General features: G+C 37.2%; 1 protein-coding gene across 1 annotated transcript in view; it reads left to right on the plus strand.

Annotated features, from left to right (window-relative positions):
* The first annotated feature begins 4,104 nt into the window (after nt 1-4,104).
* The window catches only part of SMC3 (structural maintenance of chromosomes 3), a 22,417-nt gene continuing 11,563 nt past the window's right edge, over nt 4,105-14,958 (plus strand). The window contains exons 1-14 of the mRNA XM_085319120.1: nt 4,105-4,216; nt 5,855-5,893; nt 6,760-6,827; nt 7,211-7,282; nt 7,481-7,560; nt 8,152-8,230; nt 9,541-9,658; nt 10,020-10,195; nt 10,468-10,548; nt 10,966-11,130; nt 11,597-11,718; nt 12,314-12,527; nt 14,210-14,313; nt 14,523-14,622. Of these exons, the coding sequence (XP_085175246.1) occupies nt 7,553-7,560; nt 8,152-8,230; nt 9,541-9,658; nt 10,020-10,195; nt 10,468-10,548; nt 10,966-11,130; nt 11,597-11,718; nt 12,314-12,527; nt 14,210-14,313; nt 14,523-14,622 (1,167 nt within the window). The 5' untranslated portion in view covers nt 4,105-4,216; nt 5,855-5,893; nt 6,760-6,827; nt 7,211-7,282; nt 7,481-7,552. The remainder of the gene's footprint in view (nt 4,217-5,854; nt 5,894-6,759; nt 6,828-7,210; nt 7,283-7,480; nt 7,561-8,151; nt 8,231-9,540; nt 9,659-10,019; nt 10,196-10,467; nt 10,549-10,965; nt 11,131-11,596; nt 11,719-12,313; nt 12,528-14,209; nt 14,314-14,522; nt 14,623-14,958) is intronic.

A 14,958-nucleotide genomic window follows, 5' to 3' on the forward strand; every position in this document is an offset into this window, starting at 1 on the left:
CCGCCGGGCTCCCCCGCCTGGGCCGGGCGGCAGGGCCAGGCCCCGGCGCGCCGCGGCCTTTGCGTGGGGCGCCGCTTGCCCAGGGAGAGGCCGCGTTCCTCGCCGCCGGGAAGGGCCCTCGGCGCTGCCACACGGCTCCTCCGCCCATGGGCTGGCGGTGGCTCCTCTCCCCCGGCGCCTGCGGGCGGTTTCATTCATTGGCCGTGCGCGGTGGGGTTGGGGAGGGGAGGCGCTGTGGGGCGTCCGCTCTGCCACGGGCTCCGTGGGGACCCTCCGGACGGGGCAGCCCTGGTGTCCCGGCCCTCCACCCTGGCTGAGCCTGGGCCGGGAGGCTCGTCCCACACGGGGAATGTAAACAAAAGGGCTGTCCTCGGCTGTCAGGAGGCATCTTTCAGCTGTTAAGGCGTTTGTTGTTTGTTTTTAATCTGTGTGTGCATTGGTGTGAGGAAGTGTGCCTGCGCTTAAGGTTTAAACTCAAAGTGCTTCTGATTCCCCCCTCTCCCAGGAGAGTTACTGCTTGTATTGAGGTCCCCGGACGTGGGTCGTTTTGGTTATGCATCTCACTCCYGAGACGCAAACTACAGCGAACGTTCAGTTAAAGAGAAAGTCTGTGCACAGTCCATTTCTAAATAGTCTTCAAGACTGAGGCTATCATTAATGCCACTGCTATAGTATATCCCTGCAGTCTTTCATGTTGCATAGCGTAGTTTTAATTTTTATGACTGCTTTCTTAGCCCTACCTATGCCTGTTGAGATAAAATTGGTAKGTCTTCTGGTTTTTAGTGGACTCAAAATCAATCTGACATTTGGCCACCCTACAATTATCTTCAATAAGAAGAATATTTCATTCTGTTTGAAGGTGTTTTCTATGTAAGAACAGTTTTTTCTTAAGCCATTTGGGTGTCAAAGTGTTGCCGATGCCTCTTGATAGTTTTGTAAGTCACTCTGTATCATTGTAAGTGCATGCTTTAAAATGGTTGAATAAGAATTCTTGTTCTACAAGCTTGAACTTCACAAAAATTAGTAGTAGTGAAGCTGTATGTGGAATTATGTTAAGCAGCTCAAATTGGGGAAAACAAGAAATGAGTTTCATATGAAAAAGAAATTTAGGTGGCCCATAAGTGGCACTGTTCTAGGGGCAATGAAAGAGGATAACAGTATGCAAATCTGAGAATAAAGGGGATGAAGGTGATATTAGGAAGAAATAAAATAAAAATTACTGGTGCAACTAAAATCATCCCTAAACTTTGAAGATGAAAATGATTTAAGCCTTGATTTGAGGCTGTACAAGGCAATGAAAAAGACTTGTAATGTGTAGGATGCATGATGCAAGAAACCACCTAGAAAAAATTTGGGGGAAAAGTGGTGTTTGCCTCTTGCAGCTTTGAAGTGTTGCATAGGTATGTAGATGGCAAAAGCTTGTGCCTGTATAATAATAAGAAATAACATTTGGGRTTTTTTTCAGCTTTTTGTGGAGACTTGCAGGTTGCTTTGGGAATAAAGTAGATAAATTACTCCTATCCAATCAATTTTAGGGTATTAGAGGTAAACTAGAAAAATACTAGCAACCAAATTTCTTGCTGTTTTGATTTTCTTTTGAAAACTGGTGAATGAGCAAACAGTGTTGTTTGGGTGGTGGTGTTCTTTCTTTCATAAGCCAGCATGGGTAAATGTGGTTGCTATGGYCTGGAACTACTTGCAGGACCAGAGTAAGAATTCTGCAGCTGCTGCTGTTCTCTGAAAGCCACTGATGCTGAGGCAGAGCTGACTTATTATGAAAGGCTCCTTTTTGGAGCATGAGGCAGACTGGCTCCTAGGGGGAAATGTTTGTGTTCACAGCAATGACTGATCCTGTTCAGTTAGTACATTGTCTTAAACTTGCTTATTGCTTGGCAAATTAAATTCTGAAGTTCTAAATTTTTTCCAAACACAGTTGCCTTGGATTTAGATCTGAATACACTGCAGGTACTTCAATGACTGTAGTTGATGCTGATGACTAAGAAATGTCTTTCGCCTGCAGAAAAGGGATCACAAACACCTGCAGTTAAAAAAAAAAAAAAAAGATGGATGAACTACTGCAGCATGTGACAGAGTATTTCTTTTTCCAAAATAAAGAATATGGCTGCTGTTGCCTAGATCTAATTTATGATGGTCAAACATCAATATTTTTCTGCCTATCCATACCCTTAGCTTCATATTCTGGTAATGGAATAATTTTGCAAAGAGGGTTTAACCAGGCAAGTGCAGCATCTGAGAGGAGAGAGAATGGTTCTTTCCATAAAGGTTAGTCAATGCCTTTGAGTTGCGTTGTATTTAATGTTTAATAAACCCACGCTGTCTAGCATGACATTTTCACACTATTGGAGAAACAGATTTAATTTACTAGAGCAAGCAGGTGTTTCCAGTGATATTCCTTGATTATGAGCTATCAAGCAGAAGTGGTGGGGAGGAGTGACTAAGATCAAACTTCTGTTGAATGAAAGGGCATCTTGTTCTCTCTGTCTCTTGTTTGGTAAATTTTATGCATGGAGTTATCTCCCACTGTTTGTTTAGTGTATGCTATCAGAACATTGCTGAATATAAATATGATCCTCAAAATATTTGTTTCTTGAATTGTTGAGATGTAGAGTTCAGTTTTTTGTAGTAGAGGAAAAGCTTGTTTTAATATGTTTGTAGTATTTTTTTCTAGTCCTAGGTTTTTTTGTTTTGTTCGTTCTTTGCACTTCTCTGGTACCTACTGTTGTGCTTATGTTCTACAACATGCGCTATTTATAAACTTGAAGAAAGAAGAGGTGGCAGGTTTAGAAATACAGAAAATGATGATGGTACTGCAGTGACTTGGCCTTACAGACAGAGCATTGTAAATGGTTTTTCATTGCTAGCTTAAGCAATAATAATGTTAGGAAGGCAGCAAAATGTGTTAGGATATATTTCTGAACAAATCTTGTCCTTCATTCTTCATAGTAGCTGTCACAGTTAAAATACTGGTGACATTATTTTAACAACATTTTCTTTCTGATGGAGAAAAGCTGGGGGGGGGGACACAAAGATCAGTTCTAGGCCTTTTGTAAGCAAACATCAAAAACTTCATGTAGGTAGTGTCTTTCTGATAGATGTTTTGTTGAGTAGAGCAGAGCAAAGCTATTGTATATTCTTTCAGAACAGCTTTGATAGCTGGAAAGAGTTGCTCGATGCTGAAATAGGCATGCTGGAAGATGGATCAATTTTGCTGCTATGCRGAACCAAAGTATTGGGATACAGTCACTCCATATGTTGTGTATTACTTGGTCTGACAAACCTCAGATGACTATGAAATAAAGAGTTGAAACTTGACATGCTTCTAGATTAGTTTGCTGCATGACTCTAAATGTGTAGGTTTGTATATGCCCGTTTAGGCAGTGAATTAACTGAAATGAAGATTTCTTCCCCCTCCTCCCCTTCAGGGGTTTACTGCTGCTATATTTGTGCTATACTATGCAAATGATAAGCAGCAGTAAACATTTAAGTGTAAAAGTAACCTATGTATGGTAGATATGGAAGAAGATGAAGACTTACGTAGTGTTCCTTCATATTGACGCTGGTAAGCCTATTAATATTTAGACTTTTTTCTTGTAGTTGTTTAGTAGAAACACCACAATTAACTGAGACTTTCTTGAATGTGAAATAGGTAAACAGTCTGGTATAACTCTTGCAGTCTGTAATTGTTCTACTTCGAATTTGTACATTGAATTYTTGTGCTGTTTGTGTGTGGATTGTGTTAAGAAACTAATTATATTCTGACCCCAGAAAGACATGTCATTGTTGTTATTGTATGTAATATTGATTCAAATRCATTTTCCCAAATAGTTTTATACCATTGCAGAAAGACCGACTTTATTGCAGAATTCTCCTATTCATTATACTTTGGTCTAGATAAATATCTCATGTGATGTGRGGAGAAAAATCTGTTCTCCTGAAGTGATAATTAGGTGAGGGACAGAGTCTTATGATGCAAGTTGCTGCTTTTGAGACAAGTTTGAAATAAAAAAATAAAAATCGGGTGTATTACAATTGATCTAAATATTTCATGAGGTCTTATATTGTAAAAACTGTGTAAGAACAGATAACTTTTTGTTTAAATACCTCGTTTCCGTTAATTAGGTAATTATTCAAGGGTTTCGAAGCTACAGAGACCAAACCATTGTGGATCCATTCAGTTCAAAACACAATGTTATTGGTAAGTTTTGATACTTCTAACACCAGCTAGTGTTACACTGTTTCATTGAACCTAGAGTCCTTTATGGTGTTTTAACATTCTTCCCACCTTTCAATACTTCATTTGTATTGCCTACCTTGCCACAAGACAATTTTAAAGAGCAGGTGTACATTCTGTTTACAGTAAAGTAATGATAGCATTCAATTTTATTATGACAACAGTATGCTTGTGTCTTAGTAATTGAGTGTTGTAAACTCCTTCATATGTGTAGACATCTGCACCAGCTGAGCTACCTTGAAGGCTATCCTTGCAGGAACAAGGGCAGAGAGCTTTTGTTTGGGGTTGAGATCTCTGTTGTTGGGGGGGGGGTCATTTTTGATAAGTAAGCACATTGGCTACCCTAGGGCGTTGCAGAGAAAACTGGTAGTAATATCTATGTAGTTTAACAGAACGTTCTCTACTATTCCTGTGCCTCTTCCTTTTTATGCTCATGGATGTGTACTCCCACCTTTTCRTTTTCATTGAATTTAGTGACTGCAGCAATTTGATTGAGGCTGCTGACCCAACAGAAAGCAATCAGTTTTTTCCCCCCAAAAAAGATTGATAGTCATGGTTGGCTCTGAGAATGGAAATATTGTGCATCCTTGAACAGCATGTCCCAATATGCTTTATTACATTAATGGAAGCTAAGACTTCACCCAGAAATAAATGCTTATAAAGGGTGTGTGGGGGTCTTGTTTTACCATTGTTTGCCTTTTAAAAAATAGCAGTTTCGTAAGAAACTTACAGCGTGATTTTAATATCTGCATTATTCCTATGGTATTTTAGGAAAGAATGGGATTTGGAGCAGGATAAATAAAACGCTCTCTATGAATGTCAATTGTGGAAGAGTTGGTTTATTGGCAAARTGGGTTCTGTTGCATTCATGTATGGAGAATGCTGGAGAGGAGGAGTGGTGTGCTGATCAGGCAGCAGGAACACTAATACTTAAAGCAGAGAGCAGGTAGTAGGACGGGAGGAAAAACCAAGGATGCTTGTTGCTTGTAGAAAGCAAGCAATTTTAAAGTTAAAACAAGAGGTACTGATCTTGAAGACAAGACAGTGCTTTTCTAAAACACACCAGAGTAAACACTAATTAAGGTATGTTAGTGCAGTGCAACTTTTGAGGTGTAAAATGATGATACTTCCAGTCTTTTTAAAAACAAAACATGACTGAATTATTAAGGAGTTTATACAGTGCACAATCAGTCTAAATTTACAGACGTGATTTCCTTTGGTTAAGTATAAAAGATACTAGGACCATAAGAATTGTTTTTATGGTCTAGTGTTTCATCCTACCAAGAAATGAGTATTAAAAATAGAATGATGGAAGTAAATAAGATTGTTTTAACCATTATTCTGACTGAGGACTGTTGCTGTAGTTTGTAAGTTGTTATAGTGTGTTTGACTGTGGAAGAAATCATTCTGTCTTGTTCAGAGGCAGTGACTAAGTGACCAGTGTGCTAAGCTCATCTTGTACTCTTGAGGTTTTATTTTGTCTAGCTGTGTTATGTTTGGGTTCTGCTCTTGCATGTATTTATATGCAAACTGCAATGTACATTCCATTGTTAAACTTATTTAAACTGCTGTTTTATGTTCTGTATTACTTTTAATTTTCAGTGGGAAGAAACGGATCTGGAAAAAGTAACTTTTTCTATGGTAAGCATGGGCTTTATTTGATAGTATTGGGATGCTGGTAATATAGCTGTTTGTTTTTGTTCCCCCCACCCCCAACCACAAGTTCATTGATCAAAATTTCTTCCTTAACTAGGAATGGCAGGTTGGTCGATAGTTGACAATGGTGGAGAAAGGTCTAAATGCACCTGTTCAATATTCATCTGTTTTTTCCTTGCTATTTATCTTCTCTTATTAAGAGCCTTCTCAGTTTTGTTTGTTTTTCAAATGGCAAAGAATATTTACAAAAAGAAGCTGATTCTAGAAGTCACCAGCTTGCAAAGAGATCATAGTTTGCAGTTACTTTAAACATTCATCTTGCTGGCTAAATTCTAAGACAGTTCCCTCAAAGCATGGCATAACTTGCTTAAATGCAACCTTTTAACAGTTTGATTGTCTTGTGTCTTCTGGGAGGTGAAGGCTTCAGCAGAGGAGCAGAGAAGCTAGCCAAAGATGTTAGTGACTCCTTTATGATGGTAGTACATATGAATTTTCAATTGTTACTGAAGTATTTTGGTGTCATTTTTGATCTAGCTGTGTGCTGAGCTGTGTTTTATAGAAGAAATTTTGCTAGTTCATGAACTGCTACATGTGTGGAATTGCTAAGGCTATGAATTAATAAGGAAGTGAACTAGTAGGCCAGCGATGATGCAAATTCTTTAAAGAAGAAATTCTAGTGTGAACCAAGCTGAGTCATCAARCTCCAGCAGATTAAGGTGTGCTTTTTTGAGGAGCCATTATAAGGTATTAACAGTGATGTGACTATCCTGTACATAAAGTGTGTTTTGAGATACAGAAGCATCCTCTGTACGGGAAAGAACAAATCTTGTTTTTGTTGCTATTTATTACAGCAATTCAGTTTGTCCTCAGTGATGAATTCAGTCATCTTCGCCCAGAGCAGCGACTGGCTTTGTTGCATGTAAGTGAAGATGTATAACAAGAAAAAAGAATTAGAGCTTTTGATTGTTGCTACAACTTTGTCAGATTGCAGGAATGTGGATATTCTAAGACAGTTATTTTGGGAACATCCTTAAACATTTTTTCCCCCATTTTCCTTTGACAACAAAAGTTGTTACAAAATAATGCATTATGCTATTATGGGTAGTTAATGCATGCCTGTGGATGTCTGTCCAAGATTTTGAGAAATAAAAATGTATTTACTGAAGCTTACATGGAAGATCATGAATCCCAAATCTTTGGAAGGAAGTGGAAAGTGTGCTTGTCAGGGGAAAGGAGAGGTTAATTATTTTCAAAATCCTTCCAAAGAGGGAAGTCTCTGACCAAAATATTTTCCTTTCTCAGGAAGGTACAGGTCCTCGTGTTATTTCAGCTTTCGTGGAAATTATTTTTGACAATTCAGACAACAGGTTACCAGTAAGTTGAATACACTGCTTCCAAAACAAATAGTAATTTGGGGCTCTAATACCTTTGTATTATAAACATATTCAATACTTTAACTTTGCTGTGGGGTCAGGTCTGGTAGAAAGTGCTATAAGCATTCTGGATTAGTTATATATATATCTAGTGCAAGCAGCTCAATTTATTGGAGTTTGCTTGTTTTCTTTTCTTAAGATTGATAAAGAGGAAGTCTCACTTCGCAGAGTCATTGGAGCCAAGAAAGACCAATATTTCCTAGACAAGAAAATGGTGACGTAGGTACTTCTTTTCCTTACCTGAATGAGCTAAGTAGTATTACTGTAAAATACTCTAGGCATRCAAAATACTTTTTCTCTAGTCTGAAACAAATGAATTCTCATGAGTTTCCTTGCTAGCTATGCATTGCTGGTAACTTAGTTGTATAATGTGCAGTACAAGTAGTTTGACAGCAAAGACATCAGTCCTTGTRTAATAGGCAGCAGGCTTTGAGCTTATGGATTAATCCCATTCATCAGTGTGCTGTTTAGTTGCTTATATTTTTTTTCAGGGCTTTTTTAAATACAAGAGTTATCAAAATTTAAGTTGTTTCATATGCTTCGTTGTGGTATCTTTATCTATATTTGCATTTTGTGCTGCAGAGTGCTTCATTTTTGATTTCTTTCCAATGCTATAGTTTTCTATCTTTAATTTCATTTTAGAATTGGCTATTAACAAATAAAGAAACTTCTTTGAATGGTGTATGTATTGCATATGGCGATTATAGTATTTGATTTACAATTGTGATACTTTATTGTATTTTTGCAGCTGTCATTAGCTGTAAGTTTTTTGTTTTTTTTTTCTTAATACATTCAAAATACTACTTTCAGGAAAAATGATGTAATGAATCTTCTTGAAAGTGCTGGATTTTCTCGCAGTAACCCCTACTATATTGTCAAACAAGGAAAGGTAAGTGTTTTTTTTTTTTTTTTTTTTTTCCCACAGAGCAGAATAAATCACTATCAAAAGTGTTCTGTTTCTTGAAAGACAGATTTTCATTCTTTTGCAAAAGTAAAACAAATTATTTTAGTTTGGAATAGTTCTTGTAGATGCTGCTTTTGCAAATGATACTCTTGCAGTGGTATATGTAGTGAATGATGGGTTAATATCTAATAATGTTGATACTCCGGAAAACACTTTTAGAAATAATCTTTGCAATTACATACTTTTGTATTTAAATATAAAAAGCCTTAGTTGTTCTGTTTCTTCCAGTGCAAATTCCTAGGTTTACAAGTCTTTAAGATGAGGTGGGAAAGTAATTGTAGAGAATTGTAGAGAAAGAATGAGAACATTGGAGGCACCAAAAGGAACATGCAGTGGGGAAAGGGTTCTCAGCATGGCCTGTATCAATGGCACGCAGATTAGCAGGTCTTCAAGACTCCAACCATTTCAAAAGACATCCAGACCTGGAAACAAAAAACAGTGATGACTTCTAATGAATCACAGGGGTGGGACAAGATGGAGACACTTAACTGTTGACTCCCAAAGGTTCTAGAAAGGCATATTCAAAAAGAGGAATGCAGCCTTCCTGAAGAGGACTTGTTCAGCAGTGCTGACCCAGAAATGCAGTCTCTCAACTGTTTAATAACCTAAATAAATACTCCTTTAGAACTGAAGTTTGGCACCTGGAAGGAAGAACTCCAACTGGAAAATCACTGTGTTTTGTAGTGGAAATAAGTGTATGTGGCAGCAAGTACGAAATCAAAATGTACAATATGAAAAGCAGTATATRAATTGCAAGCGATTATCTACTTCTAGAGGTACGCAGCCTCTGAAGTTCTGTTGAAGGAGAGGGAGTTCTACTTCAGCTTCTAATTGTATGACTGATGTAGTGTTGGATTAATGGATGCAAAATGATACAGTGTTAATGGAAAATTTTCAGCTAGGTGGTTTTAGCAGCAGAACTTAAACTCATGGTTGGGCTTCTATCTGAAAATAAGTTTGAGCTGATGGAATCTTCAGTCTACATAATACTGGCATCCTGAGTTTCAGCAATAACTGGCAGCACTTGAAAACCAACAAAAGTGAATTGTAAGCAGAATAGTAGCTCTCCTAAAGTTATTGTCTCATAAGAACAGTATGGTGTAAACTAGAAATCTTCATCTTCCTGCCAAAACCTCAGGCAAGCAAGCATAGAGGAAAAAGCACAGTCTTTCATCTCTTATGGTAATCTGTATATCCAGAGCAGGATACTGAAATTATAAGTGTTGAATTTTCAGATCAACCAGATGGCCACAGCTCCTGACTCTCAGAGACTGAAGTTGTTGAGAGAAGTAGCTGGTACCAGAGTGTATGATGAACGTAAAGAAGAGAGTATTTCACTAATGAAAGAGACAGGTAAAAATAGAGTGAACATATCTCAAAGGTTTAWTAAATTACTTGTTATGTTCTTTTAGTAAGAAAGCAACCTTTTTAGCTAGATTAATAGGATAGCCCCCAGACTGTTTACTGTTACTTAAATGCTACAATTTATGTAGTGTCTGTAATGATGTTTGTAAACCAAGAAAATACATATTTTTCTTGTGTAACTAGTACTAGCAGTTTGCTAATCATACTGGGATGTTTTTTGGGGGGAAATTCTGGACATCAGTTCTTTGTATGTGAGTAATTGTTGGTCCATAGTTAACGACTTCTCATAGCTCTAAAGCTTCTTAACCTATTACTGTTTAACAGAAGTTCTGTCTCATCTTTTTAAAAGAGGGCAAGCGGGAGAAGATCAATGAGCTGTTGAAGTACATTGAAGAGCGACTGCATACTCTTGAAGAGGAGAAAGAAGAGCTAGCTCAGTATCAGAAATGGGATAAAATGAGGAGAGCATTAGAATATACAATTTATAATCAGGAGCTTAATGAAACTCGGGCTAAGCTTGATGAGGTGAAGTATCTTGTCTACCTATGAAATAAAAAATGAACTCTCAACTGCTTTATGCAGACATCTCCTTACCTTCCTTGGTAGAATTTTGTCAATGTCCTTGGCTAATACAACACATTGGGTTTTTTCCTTTTGAAAGTAGAAGTTTACTAAAGTACTTTCGGGCTCAATCCCTGTATGAGGCTATGCTGAGGGTTGGACTAGATGATCTCCAGAGGTGCCTTCCAACCTTACCATTCTATGAAACTCTTGCTAATTATTCTATTTYCCTACAGCTTTCTGCCAAACGAGAGACAAGTGGAGAGAAATCTAGACAGCTAAGAGATGCACAGCAAGATGCCAGAGATAAAATGGAGGTAAAAATATGTAACAGGGACTCTTTCAAGAGGCTCTTTTATTTATTTATTTATTTTAATGGGATACATATACCTTGTCTGTATTAGTCCTTTTCTCTGGATTGCTTCTTTTTGTGYGTGTGTGTGAACACTTGATTAAAATCTGAATTCAGACACAGATCCTGGAGATAATTACCTTGAAATGAGAAGAGTTCCTACATTTTGAGCTTAAGCAGTTAACTTTGAAAACATTTTAAATTCTAATCTATGCTTTCATTCTTTTTGAAGTTTGGAAGAGTTTATCAGACTTAGTTTATCCTGATTACATGGTAATTCTCTATTGGGAGTTATTTTCTTAGATAACTGAACTATGCATTGGACTTGACTATGGTGTATTTATACAGTGTCTAAGATACTACTTGCTCAATGTTTGTGTAGGAAATAGAACGGCAAGTTCGAGAACTGAAGACTAAGATTTCAGCAATGAAAGAAGAGAAAGAACAACTTAGTGCAGAAAGACAGGAGCAGATTAAACAGAGGACTAAGTTGGAGCTTAAGGCTAAGGACCTGCAGGATGAATTAGCTGGCAACAGTGAACAAAGAGTAAGTAACAAAGGTGAAGTATAAAGTGTGATAAATACAAGATAGTGTGTGTTTATTGTAAGTTTTAGACAAGAAGAATCTCTTAACAAGAAGGCTTCTTTATTCCATCACACGTTGCAAAATAAAGCACCTACCGTCATCCTCATCTCTTACTCTATTTTGTTATATAATACYGGAATTGTTGGGAAGGAGCTTTTTCTTTGTAGGGTTCTTAATTTGGGCTTGGTTGTTTGACCTATGCTGACATTCCTTACTTGTGTTGTTTAACTACACCTTTTCAATAATGTTTGTGTCATCCCTCTTTGTCTTGATTGTGACTGAATCCACGGTGGTTAAACAATCAAGCAGGATAGTGAGATAAACAAGTATCTTGCATTCTTACAATTAAAATACTCCTTAGAAATGTGTATTTGTCTGATAATATTAGTTTCTGGTACTGGCTAACTTTACTTTGTTTCACTTTCAGAAAAGACTGTTAAAGGAGAGGCAAAAGCTTCTTGAAAAAATTGAGGAGAAGCAGAAAGAGTTAGCAGAAACAGAGCCCAAATTCAACAGTGTAAAAGAAAAAGAAGAGAGAGGAATTGCTAGGTCTGTGTCACTTCCTAGTGGGGAGTTAAATAGAGATACTGTCAGAACAGTCTACAGTACATGCAGAACTATATTTGCTGCCTGAGAATTGGGTGGCCTATTGAGACGCACAGGTGGCCTACTGAGATGCCCCTTCTAATACTAAGGGATTGGGAAAGGGTTGGTATTAGGGAAACAATATTCAGGTTACTTTTTAAATGTGACCAAGTAGTATTTTTGCTTGTTGTGGTAGAGGTGGTAAGAAAGAAGACTGTTTCTCAGGAATCTTGTTACAAAAGCTGAAAGACTGGTATGCCACTAAGGCTAACAAACAGCAAGAAGACATATTAAAGATTTGCAAAATAAGCTTTCCTGATTTGAGGGGAGGGAGAGAATTTTCCTTAAGCTTAATCAAAAAATCTGGGGTTAGTCTTTTCTCATGATTGTGTAGTTTATAATGGATGATACTTTTTTTTTTTTTTTTTTGCTACTGGTTGACACTTTAAGCCTAGCTTGATACTTTCTGACAGTTTTTTATGGTGATTTTTAATGCTTGCTCTAGGTAAATTCAGAATTTCTTTATAATGTACGCTATATCTTCCCCTGCTCAAACTAGACTTGCCCAGGCAACACAGGAAAGAACAGATCTCTATGCAAAACAGGGTCGAGGAAGCCAATTTACTTCCAAAGAAGAAAGGGATAAGTGGATAAAGAAAGAACTGAAGTCACTGGATCAAGCCATCAATGACAAGAAGCGACAGATTGCAGCTATACATAAGGATTTAGAGGATACAGAGGCCAATAAGGAGAAGAATTTGGAACAATATAGTGTAAGTTTTCAGATTATTACTTTTGAGGATATCTGAGGGAAGAGCTAAAGGCAGTTTGTTCAAATAAGTTTATCTGAGTAAGCTCTTAGTGTCTACTTAAAATGGAGATAGAGGGTTCTCTTGTTGGGAGGAGTCTTTTAAAATTGTATTATTGAAAACGTAGGCGCATAAAAACTTCTAAAGAACTGTCTCAGACCTTTCTTTGCTTGCTTTATGGTTCTTTCCACAATGTTGTCTGGCMTGAATTTTCAGGAAGAGAGACACAGCTGCCTTGTTGCTGTCATAGCTATTTCATATAGATAACAAATGTTATGTTTTATAGCATTGAACGCTGGATATTTTTCCTCTGTTTGGGGAATAAAGGAGATAAGAACAAATATCTTTCAAATTCTGCTGGGAGCACTGTGCCTTTGCACCACAACTACAGCTGACCAGGAATAGGGTCCCAATCAGTTTTAGCAGATACATCTGAGTCATCTTTAATGGTATTATCTGTATCATTTCTAGTGTTTAACTTCTGTGTTCTTAGAAGCAGCTCTTACACTGCAAATGTAGCAGTATAGTCTGAGAACATCATTCTTGTTAGCTCCATGGGTGAAAATCCCTTGYATTTATATCAGGAGAACATTGAGTACAAATAATGCTACCCTGCATGTGTTGATATTCTTAGGCTCTGCTGTGTAATATGTTTTCTGAAATCAAGAATCAACCTGACAAAATCTAGTAATGTAGTTGTAGGAAAGAATTACAAGAGAAAGTGTTCTTTTATAATATGCTGTTTGGCTGAAACCCATGTTAGTTTGAGTTGACTGAAGAAAAAATTGGCTTTTATCCTGGCTATTTGCTTGTATTGGTATTGTATTGCTCTTTTCCCATCTTTTCTGTAGAAAAGATAAATTTGAAGATGCCTTGATTTCTTTATCTTGGCTTACTTTTCCCCTTAATGTTGGCTTATGATAAGACTATAAGTTATGTAGCTTTTTATTATTTGAAGGGGAGGTGACTCAGGAAAAATTGATATAGAGCTTGCAAAGTTACTGTTGAAAAAACTTAACTGTTTTGAGAGCACATCTAGACTTCTTGTACACAGGAGCATGTCTAGTCCTCTTACATTTTTATAGTTAGCTGTGTATAATTGCATGCTAGCCCAAAGCTGCTTAAAGAGATGAAGGATGCTAAGAGTGAGGGAAAGATGACTGTGCATTGACTGGTGCTTAAAAACACAGTTAAGACAGTGGCTTTGGTAAAGTGTATGTACTACTGATGAGCAAACTAAAATTGTGACTAATAGCAATGTGGCTATTAGCGTGATACTTAGGACTAATATGCATGTTCCTATCAGATGCTGTATGTATCACAGCATAATTGCACCTGGTAGTTATGTATATGATAGTTCTTTTTGATTGTTTCTTATTCTGACTTAYGGTGAGCTATTTCACTGTAACACTTAGAAGCACACCATTTTTTTTTCCAGCTCTGTGCCTGCCTTGTAGTCCTACCACTCTGCTTTCCTACTGCTGACTTGAAAAGAACTATTCATTCTTAGTGCTTTTACAGTTTATGTTGCAAATTGGTGGRAAGTTGTGGGGATTGCTTCTGAATTTTAAACAGTAATTATAATACTGAATAAAAAGATTTTGAACATCGCTGTAGCTTCATAGTGCTTTTTCTCTTTGTATTAGAAACTGGACCAGGATCTTAATGAAGTGAAGGCTCGTGTTGAAGAACTGGACAGAAAATACTATGAAGTGAAAAATAAAAAGGATGAACTACAGAGCGAAAGAAAGTTAGTAATTCATTGAAATATGTCTGAATCTCACTTAAATATGAAGGACCCCAACTGTGTAGTTGTTAACATGGCATGTAGGTATGTTTTTAAATGTAGCCATGTATGAACTTCTGCACTTAGCTTCCCATTAGATTTAGCATTCTTTGAAGACGCTATCTTCAGACTTAATTCTCATTTAGCATACTTTAATTATTCTTGTTTTGCAGTTATCTGTGGAGAGAAGAGAATGCAGAGCAACAGGCTCTTGCCGCAAAGCGAGAAGACCTAGAAAAGAAACAGCAGCTTCTAAGAGCAGCAACAGGAAAGGTAAGATGCCTTGTATCTTTCAGAATTCWTTGTAGAAGCTCATCCTCCCACTTTTAAAGGGTAAGTCAGTTTTATCTGAAAGATTTGACTATTAATTCATTTGGCTGTAGTCCTAGTGTCATAGTACAAATTGGCAAATCTTTTGAGSTGTATTTTTCAAATGTTTATAGCTCTAGAGATATTTTGAAATGAATTTTGTTAGCTTAAAGTTACTGAAGTGCAAGGAGAGCAGGTAGAAATACAATACTTATAAAACTTCTTTTGACTTTCTTTTTGCTTAAAAATTAACAGACCTTAAAGTGCAGACGATTTCTAGAGATTTCTAGAGATTTCTAG

The sequence above is a fragment of the Rhea americana genome, unplaced genomic scaffold, assembly GCF_003343005.1.
Source record: "Rhea americana isolate MKP2758 unplaced genomic scaffold, rheAme1 scaffold_57, whole genome shotgun sequence".
Lineage (NCBI taxonomy): Eukaryota > Metazoa > Chordata > Aves > Rheiformes > Rheidae > Rhea > Rhea americana.